The 23,713-nt window shown below is 32.7% G+C and overlaps 1 protein-coding gene and 2 non-coding genes across 3 annotated transcripts; 1 reads left to right on the forward strand and 2 right to left on the reverse strand.

Moving 5' to 3' along the window:
• Nucleotides 1-3,159: 3,159 nt before the first annotated feature.
• TRNAS-UGA lies at nucleotides 3,160-3,241 on the reverse strand. Its single transcript has one exon. It is a non-coding gene; the product is annotated as a tRNA-Ser (tRNA).
• Nucleotides 3,242-6,112: 2,871 nt separating this feature from the next.
• LOC116026842 (sulfiredoxin, chloroplastic/mitochondrial) lies at nucleotides 6,113-8,378 on the forward strand. Its single transcript, XM_031268256.1, has 5 exons — nucleotides 6,113-6,261; nucleotides 6,490-6,650; nucleotides 7,533-7,566; nucleotides 7,875-7,968; nucleotides 8,061-8,378. The coding sequence occupies exons 1-5, from the start codon at nucleotides 6,120-6,122 to the stop codon at nucleotides 8,074-8,076; spliced, it is 447 nt and encodes a 148-aa protein (XP_031124116.1). The 5' UTR covers nucleotides 6,113-6,119; the 3' UTR covers nucleotides 8,077-8,378.
• Nucleotides 8,379-10,034: 1,656 nt separating this feature from the next.
• On the reverse strand, nucleotides 10,035-10,116 carry TRNAS-UGA. The gene has a single exon. It is a non-coding gene; the product is annotated as a tRNA-Ser (tRNA).
• Between the last annotated feature and the right edge of the window lie 13,597 nt (nucleotides 10,117-23,713).

The raw sequence follows: 23,713 nt of genomic DNA on the forward strand, positions 1-23,713 counted from the left end.
TAAAACCTAGCATGATATATAGTAACAGACGAAGAGTCTAAGAGGTAATATCTTTTTTTTTTTTTAAACAATAGTCATAAAGGCAGGGAAGAAACTGGACAAGCTATTTAAGATAGATTTACATTTATCAACATGATGCATTAACACGACATGAAACTGTACACAAAAATAACAAATTAGTGTTTAGCTTTAAGTCCCTTAATGTGTCATGTGTTGTTAATGGATTGACCCATTAATGACCTGTTGTATTTGTGTCTTAACGGGTCAACCCGTTAAACATATTAAGAACACGTTTAACCAATTAATATTATCGTGTTAATCTGTTTACACAAATTTGTTTATAACATGCTAAAAAGTAAAAACCCATTATTGTTATTTAATATAAAAGGAAAGATAAAAACTTAAAACCCCTAAAGACTTGGATTTAGGACAAACCGAATTGAATAAGATTACAGAAGGCCAAGACCCTACACCAATTATTGATGTTCAACAATATAAAATTTGAATATTCATTGTGTTCAATTTTATTCTAAAAATTATTATCAACTTCTTTAATTATAATTTTTGGATGTTATTTTTATCATTTTATGAATGTTATTGACATGGTAATTGGGTAAATATCTGATTCGGAACCACCAGAGAAAAGCAAGCGGGCACGGGGAAGTCAATGGTCACATAGCAATGCATTTACTCCGACATATTAAAGAGATAGAATAATTACTCCAACAGCTCTCCGGCCATTATTACTACCCAGTACTCAATGTAGGGGGGCCCTTATGAGTAATCATTATACCCTGCACCACGGTGCACATAGCAATGTGCATCACGTACGTAAACGACGTCGTTTCGATGTTTGTGGACGCGGACGCGAATGACTCTAGGGAAGTCATTATCTATAATACACATAATCATTATCTAGAATACACAGAACGTTTGCCTATAATACACAAAATGTTTGTCCAAAATACACAGAATATTGACACAAAATACACAGATGTTAGTGGACGCGGACGCGAATGACTCCAGTGAATTCATTATCTATAATACACATAATCATCATTATCTAGAATACACAGAACGTTTGCCTAGAATACACAGAATGTTTGCCGAGAATACACAGAATATTGACACAAAATACATAGAACTCATTCTCCTAACATTCGAATGCACAAACACATCACAACCTGTGTTAATAATATGAATACACAGAATATTGACACAAAATACACAGAACTCATCCTCCTAAACATTCGAATGCACAAACACATCACAACATGTGTTACTAACATGAACACACAGAACGGTTGCCTAGAATACATAGAATGATTGCCTGGAATACACAGAATATTAACATAAATACAAAGATAGGGCGAAACAGGAAACGTGATTTCCAAAAAAACGGACGGTCAGTTTATAATGCTCAAAACGACGTCGTTTACGTACGTGGTGCACATTGCTATGTGAACCGTGGTACACGGTATAATTTGCCCATTATGAGGAGTCAGTTTACACTCATCAAAGGAGCCGTTGTACCCATTTTATAAATAATAGATCTGTAGAAGAAGAGGAGACATTGAACATTTTGTACTAAACTATAAGCAATATAATACTATTGATTCACTTTCCTAATATACTCCGGTAACATATTTACCGTCAGTTATGAATTGAATACTCTGGTAACATATTTACCGTCAGTTATGAATTGAATATTTTTTTTAGTTTGTTTGATGGATTGAATTGTAAGTTTTTTTTTTTTTTTTTTTTAATGTAACTTTATTTTAGTATAGAATATATACTATCTTGTAAATAATCATGAGTGTTTAAAAAATATAATTTTACTTCAAATTTTAGTTTTTTTTTAATAAAAATTTATTAATAAGTTTAGCGGGTTTAAACACGATTTCTATCCTATCGTGTCGATATGACTTGAAACCTGTTAACAAAATGTGTCTATCGTGTCAACCTTGTTTAACCTATTTACAAATAGTGTTTGTGTTCGTCCTAAGAATTTCAACCTGTTAACCTTAATGTATTGTGTCCGTATTTAACCTTATCGTATTCGTGTTGTTATTCTGTCAATCGTTAAGGAATCTGTATACGTGATTGCGAGGTGATTTTTATACACGAATTCCATGACTAATCTTAACCAAATACGGTATGGATTTATTGCACACGCCATCTAATTTTTAGAGATTATATGGAAATTAACAAAAAAAAATGCAATTTAATGTTGAGATGAAATTTAACGTGGTCTAATATTCATGTATTAAGCATTTTTTTAGTACTATTAACTCTGTTACAATGCAATATCTAATTTTTTAAAAAAGTAAGATATAATCAATTTATTTATTTATATATGAATTCGAGTTTAATTGTTTTTAATTTATTTATACATGAATTTTTCTTTTAGATCAAAATGAGCTAAAAATAAAAAATTTAGCCAATAATCTACGGGTTCGCAACGAACCTACTTTTGTGATTGGAATTTTGGGGGAGCGGCGCCCCATGCTGGGGTGCGAGATTCCACGGCGACAGAATAAGAACCGACGATGATGGAAAAATGTACACATGAATTCTCCGACTAGAGAGACGACAACGAAGGCCTCCCAATTTACCCGAGAATGTCCTGGCATGGAAAATATAATAGCAAATCAACTTTTGGATTCTTCTTAAATGTTTTAATCCATGCGTATTTTGAATCTAAAATGCATGGATTATATCCATGAAATTGTAGTTAGCAAGTTACAACTTAAATTAACTTATTTTTTATTCCTACCTAAAGAGGTATGAGCTATGCATGAAGAGGCTGATGAAATTTCCATTTTCATGCATTCTAGTGTTGTCTCTATGTTTGGTGTTTGTAGTACTATTCAAGACTTATCGAAACACTTACACAATTTTATCAAGAATATTTTTATATGTAATTGATTATGAATTCAGACTTTCATGGTGCTTCATTTAGAGTGCACTTTTAGATAATGATTGCAGACTCTTGCATAAATCAAAAGATTAATAATAAATTTTACACTTTTAAGTAATGATGGCTGGCTTCGCCTAAAGAAAAACCTCTTATACCTCGGAAAAAAAAAAGGAAAAATAAAGTAATGTTTCATGCTATTATTGAAGATAACCGGGTGTAAACCTCTCATACCTCTAAAACGTCGACAGCAGGGTTCGAACCTGCGCGGGCGAAGCCCAACAGATTTCAAGTCTGTCTCCTTAACCACTCGGACATATCGACATCCGTTGGCTCTAGCAAGTAGAAATGTATTTCATAATGTTGACTTGTATATTGCCTATCTAACGCCATTAATTATTTTTATTTTCAAATATGTAAAAGGCATCTTGGCTGGACGTAGCCACGTAGGTGCATATTGAGGTAGGAGGAATGAACTAACATAACAGTGATTTATGAAATAATGGCATTGTAAATATTCAGGGTATGTTTAGTTCATGGATTTACACATTAAAAATGAGAATCAAAATCAAAATTTTTGTTTGGTTGACAACTTTTTAAAATACAATTATGGGATTTGATTACCCTTTCAATTTAAAATCACATTCTCAAATTAAAAACGGGTATCATTCCCCCTTTCTTATATCTCACATCCCGATCTGTTGCATACTCATTACATCCCTCCGATTTTTGTTTTAATTTTTTGTTCATATTGGTACTTTGGATGTCAATATATTAGGATTAATTGCTTTAATTTGTCAAAGACTTTGTGGTCTAGTGACACTCGGTTTGCACTTCCACATGGAGTGACATGGATAGGAGTGGATTCAAGCCTCCTCCCACTCAAAATAAAATTGCTTTGATTTTTTGTTTTGTATTTTTGAAATATTTATTTTCGTTATAGAGTCATACATTTGCTCATTTGAGAGATCTTCACACTCTTACGTTTAATGCAAATGGTAACATTCCTTTTATCAAATAGTAGTATTTTGTAACAATTATAATTTTCAATTCAAAAAAAAATAAAAATAGCCTAACATTGTCGCAAAAATTATTTAAAACATTATAACAACCTTCCATTAACGAAAAGCGGCTATGAGAATAAAATATCAAAAACTTTAGGGAAAATGACAAGTTTAGTCACTTAATTATACTTAAATTGTAGATTCGGTCCATGACTTATTATGCTATATAATTTTTTTCGTTTAATTATGTTGAAAGTGACACTTTTAGTTCATTACTTGTAGATTTTGTTATTGCTAATAATTTATTTTGAAATTTCCAAATTATTAAAATATATATTAGTTATTCGTAAAATTTTCTTAAATTCCCTTCATGAAATCTTCATATATAAACCACCATATCCCCTTCATATCAAAAAATTAAACTACTAGAAATTCATTTTTCATTTGCACAATTTGTTCTCACATATTTTAGCACATTCCATAATAGCGCCTAGTTTCAATTTTATGCTTCAGTTTTTTTTTTTTGAAAAGTTATGCTTCAGTTATTTCTCCCTATATGCTAATCCCAATGTTTCAGGCTAGATAATTATACTTTGTATTTTTTTTTTCCATTATTTGCTCCACCTAAAGACTATTAAAGATAATTATTTCATCCACCCAACTTCTACTACATTTAAAATCATCAACATGATATGGTGAAATAAGGATTGCATTTCAAATGAAATACAAAAATACTCACAATTACTGTTTAGATAAAAATAGGAATTCACTGCATTCAACTTTTGTACAAACTTTTACAAACTTTTGCCAAAGATCTTGTGGTCTAGTGGCACTCGGTGTCCCGGTTAACACTCCCACATGGATGATGGGAGTGGGTTCAAGCCTCAGTGGAGGCAACTGTTGACTCAGCATATCAAATCACTAAATTTTATTACCCATTAAGGTATGAACTCAAAATTGTACTCTGTAATAAACTAACATATTAAATCTCAAAATTGTACTCTGTTACCCATTAAGGTATGAACTCAAAATTGTACCCAATTCGGTTAAATTGCATGTATAGATGTATTACCCATTAAGGTATGAACTCAAAATTGTACTAACGATTCATACAAGCTAAATCTTCCAATCGATAATTGGGCCAAAGAAAAAACTTGAATTGAATTAATTCATTTTTCTCCTTATCACGAAGGTTCCTTTCTTCCCAAAAGTGACTACAGTTTTTTACCCCGTTTTCGTTGAAAAATACGGAATTGGTATCCATATCATTCCAATTGTTTGAATTGAAACAAATTAGAATTCTCAATTCTCTACGACGTCTAGACGATAAAATATTTTCAAGAACAAGCGCATCAAAATCTGTAATAAACTAACATATTAAATTTACAATTCGGTGTATCTTGAATCTTCTCAAATTCCTCATCAGTCAAGACAGTATTTAGCGAGGGCCGGCAACTACAGGATTTTATAGATTATTGCTTATAAGTGGCCGGCAACTACTTGAAATCTGAGCAGAAATTGAATAGTGAAGCACATCCTTTGTGATACTCTAATTCTAAGAAAATGCTAAAACATGTATCCTCTTACCAGCAGCCTTTGGACATCAGGTGCCAGAAACTCAGCAAACTCTCTTCCACCTATATATGTTTCCAGCCTACACAGAATATGCTGCAATTGAAATTGTGCACAAAGATAATAATTTATAGAAAAATAGAAGCATGAGCACAAGCAGATTTGGAGTAAGCTTAGTTGAGTTGAATTGATTTTAGTAGATAAGAATTTGGGTTGTTCTTAAGGGGGTCACTGGCTGTTAGGATGAGGTATAAGAGTATCTATCCACCAATATTATAGGATTGAGTATCTTCAATTTCCGGGAAAGCTTTCAACGCTTCAATAGATCAGAGAAGAGTATGCAAACCCATCAAGGGGACAACCATAGGGTCAATCAAAGAACTTCAACCCCAATTCAGCATCTGGAATTTTGTCGAACACAAGGTAGGCAATTTCTGATGGAACCACTTGGTCTCGATATTCTATTCCCAATGGTTTGATTTCTGAACATGTAATGGCAAATTTGTTATTTGTATGATAATTGAGGGCAACTTAAAAATAAAAAATAAAGCAAAAATTAGACAAAAATTTTCAACCAGCAGATTTTAAATCAAGGGCTAAATAGGAGTACCATTTTTGAGGGGTAAATGGCAACTCCAAATATAAATATATGGAGATACTTATTATGTATCTGGTGGTTGTGGAGAAGAAAAGGGAAAATGACAAATTTTCTACTCAAAGTCCCAAGTAACCTTCGCACCTTCTCTGTTTCTGCTGCGTCCTGCAATGGTATTCCTCTCAATCTCTATCTTTCTCTCTCGCTCTCCATACTTTGATCCACTAAATTGTGCGCTTATGTTATGCGGTGGAAATCATATAAATCCATTCATATTGGGTTCTGAAGAAGATTTTGTTGAAAAAGCAGAATTTGGTGTTTCTAGTACCTAGGGATTTATGTTGTGCACATTAGATTATCAGATTCATCTGTATATTAAGAGTAGTGGATTGATTCAACAGGGCCTAGTCCTGGCGTGCCTCAATCTCAACCAGGGGGACCGGTGATTCTTGAACTTCCCATTGATAAAATCCGAAGGCCCCTCATGCGTACCAGAGCTAATGATCCACACAAGGTCCATGAATTGATGGATAGCATCCGCCAGATTGGCTTGCAAGTACCTGTAAGCAACTCTATTTTTTCTAATTTTATATATATTATATATTATTAGGCAAAAACTTCTGGGTGAGTTCAAGATAAAAATGTAATACTAATCAAAAATAAATGTTTATATTTTTAAGGTGAATAAAATGTTCATTATTTATATGAAAAAATGTAATATTTTTGAAGAAAAATGTAATGTTTTTATATTTTGATTAAAGTATTACATTTTTTTTTTCAAAAAGTATTGCATTAAGTAACAAACACTTGTAAACCTTACTTGTTTATTACTTTTGATGAAAAATGTAATACTTTTACATCAAGTATTAAATTTTCCCTAAAAAATATTATACTTTTCTTTATGAGTAACAAATACTTTATTTTTAATTAGTATTACATTTTTCAATATACCCGACCCAATCCGTTTCACGGATCTAACACAAGTGTGACATGATTTTTCTTTAACCATGCATTGTGAGCTTGGGATTTCAATTAACTTGATTGTTTAGATGAGATCATATATAGAAGTTGATCAATTCACACAATGCTAATGTTCATGATACCAACAAACATTAATGCTAGCTTGCTTTGGACCATGAAACATTTGAACATCTCTTTGCAACCATTTGTACATAATTACGCATAAGAGCAAATACCAATTTTGGTCTCACAACTATTAGCAAAATGACAACTTTGATTCACATGTTTTAATTTTTACCAATTTTGGTCCACGACTGTTGTTTTAGTACCGATTTTGGTCCCATTACAATTGTTTTAGTGTCAAAATTCATCGCGCCGATCACTCATTCGTTTAAAACGTGCCGAAATCTAAAAATTTTAAAGGTATTTTCATCTTTTTCAACTGATATCTGATCAAGCTAAGAATTCATCCAATATAATGCAGATTGATGTGCTGGAGGTTGATGGGGTTTACTATGGTATGTATACACATCGCCATGCCTATGTTTTATGATGACTTATGAATATTTTAAGATTTAAAGGCAGGTGGAGAAAACTTCCAGACAAAATATGAATAGTTAGCCAAGCACCTTGTGCTCAAATGGTAGAGTAGTGGCTCTCCCTTATGGGAGGTCATGAGTACGAGCCTCAGTGGAGGCGATACTGACTCTTTGTGCTCCAATAGGTTGAGAAAGTATGTTTGAACAGATACTACATTGTAATAGAGTTGTATTAAAAAAAAAAAAGTTAGCTTCAACTACATGCCATTAATTTTCCTCCCTCTCAGGCTTTTCTGGTTGTCACCGCTATGAGGCTCACCAGCGTTTGGGGCTTCCAACTATCCGTTGCAAAGTACGCCGTGGAACACAAGAGACCTTGAGGTTTCTCTCTCTCTCTCACTCTACTTCTCCCATTCAATTCATGTTTCTGTTTTTGACATTCTGGCCACGTAAACATCTTCAAATTCATACAGGCATCATCTGCGATAGAGTACCCAGTTTGTGCCCGCCATAAAAGGTTATTGATCAACTTTAGTAGGACGATGTTGCAAGATGTAGCAACTCAACAGAAAATGTTATGATCATTCCTTTGACATGTATTTTATATTCCTTTTGTAATGAAGATCGAATCCCAATTGGCTGCTAAAAACAATGGCACTCAGAAGAACATCATGGTAATATTATAGAAATGGGGTCAGGTTGATTGTCATTTTCTTGTGTGTGTATTAGGTTGTTGCCATGTGTTTGATCTGTCTATTATAATAAAATTTCTGTTAGGGTTTCTTTGGAAATTTGGAAAATATTTTTCGAAAAATAATTTCTAAAAAATTACTTATTTTCTGTAAAATATTATAATTTTCTAGTGTTTGAATTGGCTAAAGGTTAGAAAATTATTTTTTTCTGTTTGACTAAAAGTTAAGAAATTGTATTTTTTTTGTTTGGTTCAATTTTTGAAAATGAATATATTATTTGTTATATAATAATAATAATAATAATAATAATAAGTGGCGGTGGTAATGGTGGTGGTGAGATGGTGGTAGTGTGGTGGTGGTTGTGTCGTGGTGATGGTGGTGGTGGTGCAGTGGTGATGTTTATGGTCGTGATGGTGGTGGTGGTGGTTTAGTGGTGATAGTGTTGGTGGTGGTGGTAGTGGTGCGGTGTGGTCATAGTGGTAATAATAATTTGAAAACTAACTTGCAGAGAAATGAGAGAAAAATAAAATATTTGATCAATTTCGTGCTTTAGTTGAACGCTCATTCAATCGTAAAATTAAAGCTATATAGTCTGATCTAGCATCTAGGAGCTGAGTATAAGGGAAGTTGCATTCCTTGTTTGTTCAGTTAGGAACTAATCATAGACAGTCATGTGCTTATACACATGAGCAAAATGGTCTTGTTGAATGAAAGCACCAACATGTTGTTGAGACATGTCTTACACTTAGGCTAGTGCGTTTGTTCTCTCTCGTTTTTGGGATTATGCTTTTGAAACCGCTGTCTATTTGATTAATAAAATGTCGTCCAGTGTCTTATAGAGTTCTAGTCCTCATCTTGTGTTGCATAAGTCTCCTCCATCCTATTCCTTCCTACGTGTGTTTGGCTGTATTTGTTAGGCTCACTTGTTTCCCTACAATAGTCATAAAATGTCATAGAGGTCGTCTCTGTGTGTCATTCTTGGCTATCCAGAGTCCTTTAGGGGTATAGATGCATAGATTTACAGACTAACAAAATAAGTATTCAAATTGACTAATTGATATGAAGTACTCCCTCTGTCGCACTTTACTTGTCCTGTTTATTATTCATTGGTCAAACCAACTCTTTCTTCATTGCTTATTTTCTTTAATAATTTTTAATTATTTTTAAATTTGAGTTTTTGTGTTTAATAGTACTTTTAATGTAGTTTCTAAATATATAAATTTTATATACTAATACTAAACTTAATATTATGAAAATTTGAATTAAAAATAACTTCAGTCAAACCTCGTTAACCCTTTAATTATTTTTAAATTTTATTTTTTGTGTTTAATAGTACTTTTAATGTAGTTTCTAAATATATAAATTTTATATACTAATACTAAACTTAATATTATGAAAATTTGAATTAAAAATAACTTCAGTCAAACCTCGTTAACCCTTTAATTATTTTTAAATTTTATTTTTTGTGTTTAATAGTACTTTTAATGTAGTTTCTAAATATATAAATTTTATATACTAATACTAAACTTAATATTATGAAAATTTGAATTAAAAATAATTTCAGTCAAACCTCGTTAACCCAATCAAACAAACAAAATGGGACGGAGGTAGTATATTTTTTGGCTTAATTATGAAAAATAGTTTTAAAAAATTAATGGAATTTGAAAATTGAAATCAATCCAACTAAAGGAAAAAGTTCCGTATACATAATACATATATCAATAAAATATTAGTTCATATATTGTTTAAATCGATCGTCGACAGCAGGGTTCGAACCTGCGCGGGCGTAGCCCAACAGATTTCAAGTCTGTCTCCTTAACCACTCGGACATATCGACTTCGGATGACCTTAACAGGTCTTGATTTTACTAATACAATTAAGAGGAATAAGAGCAATTGTATGAACACTAATTCTGACTTGTATTCTTTTATATATATATATATATCCAATCCCATTACTTTTTTATTTATATGTTTTTTTTAGTTTTTAAATTTGTAAGTCATCATGGCCGTACGTAGATGCTCGTTGAGGTAGGAGGGATAAACTAACATTTACTTATGAATTTTCTATTTTGTTCCATTTTCTTATGATTCTTCAACACAATCGAGATTTAATCTTATAACTACCTATTTAGAATTGTAATAGAGTAATTGGCATATTTTATTTTATTTGTCTTATTTATTATTTATTGATTGAATCAATTTTATTTATTTGTTCATTTTCTTCAACATTTTTAAAAATAGTTTTTTTTTTTTTCACTTTTAATGCTTTGACTATGATACAACCTCCCAAATTAGGTTCATGAGTCATGACTATCAATATTTTCAATTTTGATGTTTGAGTATTCAATTTTTTCCATATTTAGTCTCTTGCATGTTTAATTTGCCGTCCAACCTAACCTAGGAAAAGAAAGAGCAAAATACAAATATTCACTTTTCGGTACATTCTTTTTTACATTTCGACACCGGGTCAGGTTCAGGTGCGGCCGTGCTCTCCCGTGCGGTCGTGCTCTCCCGTGCGACCGTGTGGTTCACACCACTCAATGTTACGAAATACACCACTCAATGTTAAGAAACACACCACACAAATATGCACTGTGGTGTGTTTCTTAACATTGTGGTGTGTTTCATTGTGGTGTGTTTCTTAACATTGAGTGGTGTATTTCGTAACATTGAGTGGTGTGTGACCGCACGGCGGCACGGGAGAGCACGGCCGCACCTGAACCAAAATCTTTCGACACCTACTTTTTAGTCTATGTTGACCAACTTATGTTGACCAACAAATTGAACAAGGGAACAAATGTGGAAGAAATTAAATATTCATGTACTCTGTATTAAAATTGAAAATCTTGGTAGCCAAGACCTAATTTGAAAGGGGTATTATTGTTGAGTGACCAAAAGCAAAAAAAAAAAAAAAACATTCTTAAATTTATTTTTTTGTATGTAACAATATATTTTTGGGATAAGGGTCAAATAGACTCTCCAACTATATACCAAAGTTCAATTAGACCCTCGAATTTAAAAAACATTCAATTAGACCATTAAACTAGTTAAATTTGTGCAATTAACCTATTTGACCTATAATGACAGGTTACTCCTAAGTCATATGCCACATAAGATGTCACTTAAATTAGAATTTTTTTAAAATTCTATTTTTATAAATATTAAAATAATGTTTATTTATTAAAAAAAAAAAAATTAAAATATAAAAAAAACATGGCAGCCAAGCTGCCATGCAGCTTGGCTGCGTCTTGTCCATGGGCTGAGGATCCTTAAAGCTTATTAAAATAAAAATTTTCCGAAAAACGCCCTTGGTTACTATTAAAAAAAACTAAAGTTTGAGGAGCCTTTTCAGCCCCTCATTACTGCAAAGTGGGCAAAGAAAGTTTAGAAAAGAATGAGCCTTGATGATCGATCCTTAAAGTTTATAAAAATAAAAATTTTCTCCAAAACGCCCTTGGTTATTATTAAAAAAAAACATAAATTTGACGAGCCTTTTCGGCCCTCATTACTGCCCAATTGGCCAATGAAAGTTTAGAGAAGGAGGAGTCTTGAGGATCCATAAAGTTTATAAAAATAAATTTTTTTCCCCAAAACACCCTTGGTTACTGTTAAAAAAAAATTTAAGTTTGAGGAGCATTTTCGGCCTCTCATTACTGCCCAAGTGGGAAATGAAAGTTTAGAGAAGAATGAGCCTAGAAGATCCTTAAAGTTTATTAAAATAAATTTTTTTTCCAAAACGCCCTTGGTTACTATTAAAAAAAAACTTAAATTTGACGAGCCTTTTCGGCTCTCATTACTGCCCAATTGGGAAATGAAAGTTTAGAGAAGAAGAAGCCTTGAGGATCCTTAAAGTTTATAAAAATAAAAATTTTCCCCAAAACGTCCTTGGTTACTATTAAAAAAAAACTTAAATTTGAGGGGCCTTTTCGACCCCTCATTACTGCCCAAGTGGGCAAAGAAAGTTTAGAAAAGAATGAGCCTTGAGGATCCTTAAAGTTTATAAAAATAAAAATTTTCCCCAAAACTCCCTTAGTTACTATTAAAAGAAAAACTTAAGTTTGAGGAGTCTTTTCGGCCCCTATTTACTGCCAAGTGGGCAAATAAAGTTTAGAAATAAAAGAGCCTTGAGGATCCTTAAATTTATAAAAATAAAAATTTTCCCCAAAACGCCCTTGGTTACTATTAAAAAAAAGAAATAAATTTGACGAGCCTTTTCGGCACTCATTACTGCCCAATCGGCCAATGAAAGTTTAAAGAAGAAGGAGCCTTGAGGATCCTTAAAGTTTATAAAAATAAATTTTTTTTCCCCAAAACGCCCTTGGTCACTGTTAAAAAAAAACATAAGTTTAAGGAGCCTTTTCGGCCCCTCATTACTGCCCAAGTGGGCAAGGAAAGTTTAGAAAAGAATGAGCCTTGAGGATCCTTAAAGTTTATAAAAATAAAAATTTTCTCCAAAACGCCCTTGGTTACTATTAAAAAGAAAATTAAGTTTGAGAAGCCTTTTCGGCCACTCATTACTGCTCAAGTGGTTAAAGAAAGTTTAGAAAAGAATGAGCCTTAAGGATCCTTAAATTTATAAAAATAAAAATTTTCCACATAATGCCTTTGGTTACTATTAAAAAAAACCTTAAGTTTAAGGAGCTTTTTCGGCCCCTGATTACTGCCCAAGTGGGCAAAGAAAGTTTAGAAAAGAATGAGCCTTGAGAATCATTAAAGTTTATAAAAATAAAAATTTACCTAAAATGCCCACGGTTACTATTAAAAAAAAAACTTAAATTTGACGAGCCTTTTCGGCCCTCATTACTGCCCAATGGCCAATGAAAGTTTAGAGAAGAATGATCCTTGAGGATCCTTAAAGTTTATTAAAATAAAATTTTTTTCCAAAACGCCTTTGGTTACAATTAAAATAAAACTTAAAAATGACGAGCCTTTTCGTCCCTCATTACTGCCCAATTGGGAAATGAAAGTTTAGAGAAGAAGAAGCCTTGAGGATCCTTAAAGTTTATAAAAATAAATTTTTTTCCCAAAACATCCTTGGTTACTACTAAAAAAAACGTAAATTAAAGAGGTCTTTTCGACCCCTCATTACTGCCCAAGTGGGCAAAGAAAGTTTAGAAAAGAATGAGCCTTGATGATCCTTAAAGTTTATAAAAATAAAAATTTGCCCAAAACACCCTTAGCTACTATTAAAAAACAATTTAAGTATGAGAAGTCTTTTCGGCCCCTCTTTACTGACAAGTGGGCAAATAAAGTTTAGAAAAATAATGAGCCTTAAGAATCCTTAAAGTTTATAAAATTAAAAAATTTCCCCAAAACGACCTTGGTTACTATTAAAAAAAAAGTTAAGTTTGAGGAGTCTTTTCGGCCCCTCATTACTGCCAAGTGCGCAAAGAAAGTTTTGAAAAGAATGAGTTTTCAGGATCCTTAAAATTTATAAAAATAAAAATATTTCCCCAAAACGCCCTTATTGACTGTTAAAAAAAAACTTAAGTTTGAAGAGCCCTTTCGGCCCCTCATTACTGCCAAGTGGGCAAAGAAAGTTTAGAAATGAATGAGACTTGAGTATCCTTAAAGTTTATAAAATTAAAAATTTTCCCCCAAAACGCCATTGGTTACTATTAAAAAAAACTTAAGTTTGAGGATCCTTTTGGGCCCCTCATTACTGCCAAGTGGGCAAAGAAAGTTTAGAAATGAATAAACCTTGATGATCCTGAAAGTATATAAAAATAAAAAATTTTCTCCAAAATGCCTTGGTTACTATTAATAAAAAACTTAACTTTGAGGAGCCTTTTCGGCCACTCATTACTGGCCAAGTAGGCAAAGAAAGTTTAGAAAAGAATGAGCCTTGAGGAATCATAAAGTTTATAAAAATAATTTTTTTCCCCAAAACGCCCTTGGTTACTATTAAGAAAAAACTTAAGTTTGAGAAGCCTTTTTGGCCCCACATTACTGCCCAAGTGGGAAATGTAAGTTTAGAGAAGAATGAGCCTTAGGATCCTTAAAGTTTATAAAAATAATTTTTTTTCCTAAAACGCCCTTAGATACTATTAAAAAAAAAACTTAAATTTGATGAGCCTTTTCGACCCTCATTACTGCCCAATTGGCCAATGAAAGTTTATAGAAGAAGGAGTCTAAAGGATCCTTAAAGTTTACAAAAACAAATATTTTCCCCAAAACGCCCTTGAGTACTATTAAAAAATAACTTAAGTTTGAGGAGACTTTTCGGCCCATCATTACTGCCAAGTGGGCAAAGAAGTTTAAAAAGAATGAGCCTTGATGATCATTAAAGTTTATAAAAATAAAAATTTTCCTCAAAACGCCCTTGGTTACTGTTAAAAAAAAACTTAAGTTTGAAGAGCCTTTTCTGCCCCTCATTACTGCCAAGTGGGCAAAGAAAGTTTAGAGAAAAAGGAGCCTTGAAGATCCTTAAAGTTTATAAAAATAAAATTTTTTCTCAAAACGCCCTTGGTTACTGTTAAAAAAAACTTAGGTTTGAAGAGCCTTTTCAGCCCTCATTAATGCCCAAGTGGGCAAAGAAAGTTTAGAAATGAATGATCCTTGAGGATACTTAAAGTTTATAAAAATAAAAATTTTTCACCAAAACGCCCTTGGTTACTATTAAAAAAAAACTTAAGTTTGAGGAGCCGTTTCGGCCCTCATTACTGCCCAAGTCGGCAAAGAAAGTTTAGAAAAGAATGAGCCTTGAGGATCCATAAAGTTTATAAAAATAAAATTTTTTCCCAAAACGACCTTTGTTACTATTAAAAAACAAAACTTAAGTTTGAAGAGAGTCTTTTTGGCCCCTCATTACTGCCAAGTGGGCAAAGAAAGTTTAGAAAGGAATGAGCCTTGAGAATTGTTAAAGTTTATGAAAATCAAAATTTCCCCAAAACGCCCTAGGTTACAATTAAAAAAAAAACTTAAGTTTGAGGAGCCTTTTCGGCCCCAAATTACTGCCAAGTAGGCAAAGAAAGTTTAGAAAAGAATGAGCTTTAAGGATCCTTAAAGTTTATAAAAATAAAAATTTCCCCAAAACACCCTTGGTTAATGTTAAAAAAAAAACTTAAGTTTGGTGAGCTTTTTCGGCCTCTCATTACTGCCAAGTGGGCGAAGAAAGTTTAGAAATGAATGAGCCTTGAGAATCCTAAAAGTTTATAGAAATACATTTTTTTCCCAAAACGCCCTTGGTTAATGTTAAAAAAAAACTTAAGTTTGAGGAGCCGTTTCGGCCCCTCATTACTGCCAAAGTAGGCAAAGAAAGTTTAGAAAAGAATGAGCCTTGAATATCCATAAAGTTTATAAAAATACAAATTTTTCTCAAAACGACATTCTTTACTATTAAAAAAAACTTAAGTTTGAAGAGAGTCTTTTTGGCCCTCATTACTGCCCATGTGGGAAATGTAAGTTTAGAGAAGAATGAGCCTTGAAGATTCTTAAAGTTTATTAAAGTAAAATTTTTTCCCAAAACGCCTTTGGTTACTATTAAAAAAAAAACTTAAATTTGACAAGCCTTTTCAACCCTCATAACTGCCCAAATGGCCAATGAAAGTTTAGAGAAAAAAAGAGTATAGAGGATCCTAAAAGTTTATAAAAATAAAAATTTTCAGCAAAACGCCCTTGGGTACTATTAAAAAAAAAACTTAAGTTTGAGAAGCATTTTAGGCCCCTCATTACTGCCAAGTGGGCAAAGAAAGTTTAAAAAGAATGAGCCTTGAGGATCCTTAAAGTTTAAAAAAATACAAAATTTTCCTTAAAACGCCCTTGGTTCCTGTTAAAAAAAAAAACTTAAGTTTGAGGAGCTTTTTCGGCCCCTCATTACTGCCAAGTGGGCAAAGAAAGTTTAGATATGCATGATCCTTGAAGATCCTTAAAGTTTATAAAAATAAAAATTTTCCCAAAACGCCCTTGGTTACAATTAAAAAAAGAACTTATGTTTGAGGAGCCTTTTCGGCCCCTCATTACTGCTAAGTGGGCAAAGAAAGTTTAGAAAAGAATGAGCCTTAAGGATCCTTAAACTTTATAAAAATAAATTTTTTTACCCAAAACGCCCTTTGTTACTATTAAAAAAAACTTAAGTTTGAGGAGCCTTTTTTGGTCCCTCATTACTACCCAAGTGGGAAATGTAAGTTTAGAGAAGAATGAGCCTTGAGGATCCTTAAAGTTTATAAAAATAAATATTTTTTCCCAAAACGCCCTTGGTTACTATTAAAAAAAAAACCTAAATTTGATGAGCCTTTTCGACCCTCATTACTGCCCAATTGGCCATTGAAAGTTTATAGAAGAATGAGTCTAGAGGATCCTTAAAGTTTATAAAAACAAAAATTTTCTCCAAAACGCCCTTGGGTACTATTAAAAAATAACTTAAGTTGGAGGAGACTTTTCGGCCTATCATTACTGCCAAGTGGGCAAAAAAAGTTTAAAAAGAATGTGCCTTGAGGATGCTTAAAGTTTATAAGAATAAAAATTTTCTCCAAAACGCCCTTGGTTAATGTTAAAAAAAAACTTAAGTTTGATGAGCCTTTTCGGCCCCTCATTACTGCCAAGTGGGCAAAGAAAGTTTAGAAATGAATGAGCCTTGAGGATCCTTAAAGTTTATAATAATAAAAACTTTCCCCAAAACGCCCTTGGTTACTATTAAAAAAAAAATTAAGTTTGAGGAGCCTTTTCGGCCCCTCATTACTGCCCAAGTAGGCAAAGAAAGTTTAGAAAAGAATGAGCCTAGAGGATCCATAAAGTTTATAAAAATAAAAAATTTTCCCAAAATGACCTTTGTTACTATTAACTAAAAAACTTAAGTTTGAAGAGAGTCTTTTTGGCCCCTCATTACTGCCAAATGGGCAAAGAAAGTTTAGATATGAATGAGCCTTGAGGATCTTTAAAGTTTATAAAAATAAAAAATTTTTTCCAAAACACCTTTGGTTACTATTAAAAAAAAACTTAAATTTGACGAGTCTTTTCGACCCTCATTACTGCCCAATTGGCCAATGAAAGTTTAGTGAAGAAGGAGTCTAGAGGATCCTTAAAGTTTATAAAAACAAAAATTTTCTCCAAAACGCCCTTGGGTACTATTAAAAAATAACTTAAGTTGGAGGAGACTTTTCGGCCTATCATTACTGCCAAGTGGGCAAAAAAAGTTTAAAAAGAATGTGCCTTGAGGATGCTTAAAGTTTATAAGAATAAAAATTTTCTCCAAAACGCCCTTGGTTAATGTTAAAAAAAAACTTAAGTTTGATGAGCCTTTTCGGCCCCTCATTACTGCCAAGTGGGCAAAGAAAGTTTAGAAATGAATGAGCCTTGAGGATCCTTAAAGTTTATAATAATAAAAACTTTCCCCAAAACGCCCTTGGTTACTATTAAAAAAAAAATTAAGTTTGAGGAGCCTTTTCGGCCCCTCATTACTGCCCAAGTAGGCAAAGAAAGTTTAGAAAAGAATGAGCCTAGAGGATCCATAAAGTTTATAAAAATAAAAAATTTTCCCAAAATGACCTTTGTTACTATTAACTAAAAAACTTAAGTTTGAAGAGAGTCTTTTTGGCCCCTCATTACTGCCAAGTGGGCAAAGAAAGTTTAGAAATGAATGAGCCTTGAGGATCTTTAAAGTTTATAAAAATAATTTTTTTTTCCCAAAACGCCCTTGGTTACGATTTAAAAAAAACTTAAATTTGACGAGTCTTTTCGACCCTCATTACTGCCCAATTGGCCAATGAAAGTTTAGTGAAGAAGGAGCAATGAGGATCCTTAAAGTTTCTAAAAATAAGAATTTTCCCCAAAACGCCCTTGGGTACTATTAAAAAAAAAAAAAGTTTGAGGAGCCTTTTCGGCCCCTCATTACTGCTAAGTGGGCAAAAAAAGTTTAAAAAGAATGTGCCTTGAGGATCCTTAAAGTTTATAAGAATAAAAATTTTCCCCAAAACGCCTTTGGTTAATGTTAAAAAATAAAACTTAAGTTTGATGAGCCTTTTCGGCCCTCATTACTACCAAGTGGCAAAGAAAGTTTAGAAAAGAATGAGTCTTGAGGATCCTTAAAGTTTATAAAAATAAAAATATTTCCCCAAAACGCCCTTGCTTACTGTTAATAAAAAACTTAAGTTTGAAGAACCTTTTCGGCCCCTCATTACTGCTAAGTGGGCAAAGAAAGTTTAGAAATGAATGAGCTTTGAGGATCCTTAAAGTTTATAAAAATAAAAATTTCCACAAAACGCCCTTGGTTACAATTAAAAAAAAACTTATGTTTGAGGAGACTTTTCGGCCCCTCATTACTGCTAAGTGGGCAAAGAAAGTTTAGAAAAGAATGAGCCTTAAGGATCCTTAAACTTTATAAAAATAAAAATTTTCCCCAAAACACCCTTGGTTAATGTTAAAAAAAAAAACTTAAGTTTGATGAGCCTTTTCGGTCCCTCATTACTGCCAAGTGGGCAAAGAAAGTTTAGAAATGAAAGAGCCTTGAGAATCCATAAAGTTTATAAAAATAAAATTTTTACCCAAAACGCCCTTAGTTACTATTAAAAAAAAACTTAAGTTTGAGGAGCCTTTTTTGGTCCCTCATTACTGCCCAAGTGGGAAATGTAAGTTTAGAGAAGAATGAGCCTTGAGGATCCTTAAAGTTTATAAAAATAATTTTTTTTTCCCAAAACGCCCTTGGTTACTATTTAAAAAAAACTTAAATTTGACGAGCCTTTTCGACCCTCATTACTGCCCAATTGGCCATCGAAAGTTTATAAAAGAATGAGTCTAGAGGATCCTTAAAGTTTATAAAAACAAAAATTTTCTCCAAAACGCCCTTTGGTACTATTAAAAAATAACTTAAGTTTGAGGAGACCTTTCGGCCCATCATTACTGCCAAGTGGGCAAAGAAAGTTTAAAAAGAATGAGTCTTGAGGATCCATAAAGTTTATGAAAATAAAAATATTTCCCCAAAACGCCCTTGCTTACTGTTAAAAAAAAACTTAAGTTTGAAGAGCCTTTTCGGCCCCTCATTACTGCCAAGTGGGCAAAGAAAATTTAGAAATGAATGAGCCTTGAGGATCCTTAAAGTTTATAAAAATAAAAACTTTCCCCAAGACGCCCTTGGTTACTATTAAAAAAAAAACTAAGTTTGAGGAGCCTTTTCGGCCCCTCATTACTGCCCAAGTAGGCAAAGAAAGTTTAGAAAAGAATGAGCCTTGAGGATCCATAAAGTTTATAAAAATAAAAAATTTTCCCAAAACGACCTTTGTTACTATTAACTAAAAAACTTAAGTTTGAAGAGAGTGTTTTTGGCCCCTCATTACTGCCAAGTGGGCAAAGAAAGTTTAGATATGAATGAGCCTTGAGGATCCTTAAAGTTTATAAAAATAAAAAATTTTCTCCAAAACACCTTTGGTTACTATTAAAAAAAAACTTAAATTTGACGAGTCTTTTCGACCCTCATTACTGCCCAATTGGCCATTGAAAGTTTATAGAAGAATGAGTCTAGAGGATCCTTAAAGTTTATAAAAACAAAAATTTTCTCCAAAACGCCCTTGGTTAATGTTAAAAAAAACTTAAGTTTGATGAGCCTTTTCGGCCCCTCATTACTGCCAAGTTGGCAAAGAAAGTTTAGAAATGAATGAGCTTTGAGGATCCTTAAAGTTTATAAGAATAAAAATTTTCTCCAAAACGCCCTTGGTTAATGTTAAAAAAAAACTTAAGTTTGATGAGCCTTTTCGGCCCCTCATTACTGCCAAGTTGGCAAAGAAAGTTTAGAAATGAATGAGCCTTGAGGATCCTTAAAGTTTATAATAATAAAAACTTTCCCCAAAACGCCCTTGGTTACTATTAAAAAAAAAACTAAGTTTGAGGAGCCTTTTCGGCCCCTCATTACTGCTAAGTGGGCAAAGAAAGTTTAGAAATGAATGAGCTTTGAGGATCCTTAAAGTTTATAAGAATAAAAATTTTCTCCAAAACGCCCTTGGGTACTATTAAAAAAAAAAAAAAGTTTGAGGAGCCTTTTCGGCCCCTCATTACTGCTAAGTGGGCAAAGAAAGTTTAGAAATGAATGAGCTTTGAGGATCCTTAAAGTTTATAAGAATAAAAATTTTCTCCAAAACGCCCTTGGGTACTATTAAAAAAAAAAAAAAGTTTGAGGAGCCTTTTCGGCCCCTCATTACTGCTAAGTGGGCAAAGAAAGTTTAGAAATGAATGAGCCTTGAGGATCCTTAAAGTTTATAAAAATAAAAAATTTTCCCAAAATGACCTTTGTTACTATTAACTAAAAAACTTAAGTTTGAAGAGAGTCTTTTTGGCCCCTCATTACTGCCAAATGGGCAAAGAAAGTTTAGATATGAATGAGCCTTGAGGATCTTTAAAGTTTATAAAAATAAAAAATTTTTTCCAAAACACCTTTGGTTACTATTAAAAAAAAAACTTCAATTTGACGAGTCCTTTCGACCCTCATTACTGCCCAATTGGCCAATGAAAGTTTAGTGAAGAAGGAGCAATGAGGATCCTTAAAGTTTCTAAAAATAAGAATTTTCCCCAAAACGCCCTTGGGTACTATTAAAAAAAAAAAAAAAGTTTGAGGAGCCTTTTCGGCCCCTCATTACTGCCCAAGTAGGCAAAGAAAGTTTAGAAAAGAATGAGCCTAGAGGATCCATAAAGTTTATAAAAATAAAAAATTTTCCCAAAATGACCTTTGTTACTATTAACTAAAAAACTTAAGTTTGAAGAGAGTCTTTTTGGCCCCTCATTACTGCCAAATGGGCAAAGAAAGTTTAGATATGAATGAGCCTTGAGGATCTTTAAAGTTTATAAAAATAAAAAATTTTTTCCAAAACACCTTTGGTTACTATTAAAAAAAAAACTTCAATTTGACGAGTCCTTTCGACCCTCATTACTGCCCAATTGGCCAATGAAAGTTTAGTGAAGAAGGAGCAATGAGGATCCTTAAAGTTTCTAAAAATAAGAATTTTCCCCAAAACGCCCTTGGGTACTATTAANAAAATTTTTTCCAAAACACCTTTGGTTACTATTAAAAAAAAACTTCAATTTGACGAGTCCTTTCGACCCTCATTACTGCCCAATTGGCCAATGAAAGTTTAGTGAAGAAGGAGCAATGAGGATCCTTAAACAATGAAAGTTTAGTGAAGAAGGAGCAATGAGGATCCTTAAAGTTTCTAAAAATAAGAATTTTCCCCAAAACGCCCTTGGGTACTATTAAAAAAAAAAAAATTTTCCCCAAAACGCCCTTGGGTACTATTAAAAAAAAAAAAAAGTTTGAGGAGCCTTTTCGGCCCCTCATTACTGCTAAGTGGGCAAAAAAAGTTTAAAAAGAATGTGCCTTGAGGATCCTTAAAGTAAAAAAAGTTTAAAAAGAATGTGCCTTGAGGATCCTTAAAGTTTATAAGAATAAAAATTTTCCCCAAAACGCCTTTGGTTAATGTTAAAAAATAAAACTTAAGTTTGATGAGCCTTTTCGGCCCTCATTACTACCAAGTGGCAAAGAAAGTTTAGAAAAGAATGAGTCTTGAGGATCCTTAAAGTTTATAAAAATAAAAATATTTCCCCAAAACGCCCTTGCTTACTGTTAATAAAAAACTTAAGTTTGAAGAACCTTTTCGGCCCCTCATTACTGCTAAGTGGGCAAAGAAAGTTTAGAAATGAATGAGCTTTGAGGATCCTTAAAGTTTATAAAAATAAAAATTTCCACAAAACGCCCTTGGTTACAATTAAAAAAAAACTTATGTTTGAGGAGACTTTTCGGCCCCTCATTACTGCTAAGTGGGCAAAGAAAGTTTAGAAAAGAATGAGCCTTAAGGATCCTTAAACTTTATAAAAATAAAAATTTTCCCCAAAACACCCTTGGTTAATGTTAAAAAAAAAAACTTAAGTTTGATGAGCCTTTTCGGTCCCTCATTACTGCCAAGTGGGCAAAGAAAGTTTAGAAATGAAAGAGCCTTGAGAATCCATAAAGTTTATAAAAATAAAATTTTTACCCAAAACGCCCTTAGTTACTATTAAAAAAAAACTTAAGTTTGAGGAGCCTTTTTTGGTCCCTCATTACTGCCCAAGTGGGAAATGTAAGTTTAGAGAAGAATGAGCCTTGAGGATCCTTAAAGTTTATAAAAATAATTTTTTTTTCCCAAAACGCCCTTGGTTACTATTTAAAAAAAACTTAAATTTGACGAGCCTTTTCGACCCTCATTACTGCCCAATTGGCCATCGAAAGTTTATAAAAGAATGAGTCTAGAGGATCCTTAAAGTTTATAAAAACAAAAATTTTCTCCAAAACGCCCTTTGGTACTATTAAAAAATAACTTAAGTTTGAGGAGACCTTTCGGCCCATCATTACTGCCAAGTGGGCAAAGAAAGTTTAAAAAGAATGAGTCTTGAGGATCCATAAAGTTTATGAAAATAAAAATATTTCCCCAAAACGCCCTTGCTTACTGTTAAAAAAAAACTTAAGTTTGAAGAGCCTTTTCGGCCCCTCATTACTGCCAAGTGGGCAAAGAAAATTTAGAAATGAATGAGCCTTGAGGATCCTTAAAGTTTATAAAAATAAAAACTTTCCCCAAGACGCCCTTGGTTACTATTAAAAAAAAAACTAAGTTTGAGGAGCCTTTTCGGCCCCTCATTACTGCCCAAGTAGGCAAAGAAAGTTTAGAAAAGAATGAGCCTTGAGGATCCATAAAGTTTATAAAAATAAAAAATTTTCCCAAAACGACCTTTGTTACTATTAACTAAAAAACTTAAGTTTGAAGAGAGTGTTTTTGGCCCCTCATTACTGCCAAGTGGGCAAAGAAAGTTTAGATATGAATGAGCCTTGAGGATCCTTAAAGTTTATAAAAATAAAAAATTTTCTCCAAAACACCTTTGGTTACTATTAAAAAAAACCTTAAATTTGACGAGTCTTTTCGACCCTCATTACTGCCCAATTGGCCAATGAAAGTTTAGTGAAGAAGGAACATAGAGGATCCTTAAAGTTTATAAAAATAAAAATTTTTCACCAAAACGCCCTTGGTTACTATTAAAAAAAAAAACTAAGTTTGAGGAGCCTTTTCGGCCCCTCATTACTGCCCAAGTAGGCAAAGAAAGTTTAGAAAAGAATGAGCCTTGAGGATCCATAAAGTTTATAAAAATAAAAATTTTTCACCAAAACGCCCTTGGTTACTATTAAAAAAAAAAACTAAGTTTGAGGAGCCTTTTCGGCCCCTCATTACTGCCCAAGTAGGCAAAGAAAGTTTAGAAAAGAATGAGCCTTGAGGATCCATAAAGTTTATAAAAATAAAAATTTTTCACCAAAACGCCCTTGGTTACTATTAAAAAAAAAAACTAAGTTTGAGGAGCCTTTTCGGCCCCTCATTACTGCCCAAGTAGGCAAAGAAAGTTTAGAAAAGAATGAGCCTTGAGGATCCATAAAGTTTATAAAAATAAAAAATTTTCTCCAAAACACCTTTGGTTACTATTAAAAAAAAA

Source organism: Ipomoea triloba, chromosome 8, assembly GCF_003576645.1.
Source record: "Ipomoea triloba cultivar NCNSP0323 chromosome 8, ASM357664v1".
In the NCBI taxonomy this organism is placed as follows: domain Eukaryota; kingdom Viridiplantae; phylum Streptophyta; class Magnoliopsida; order Solanales; family Convolvulaceae; genus Ipomoea; species Ipomoea triloba.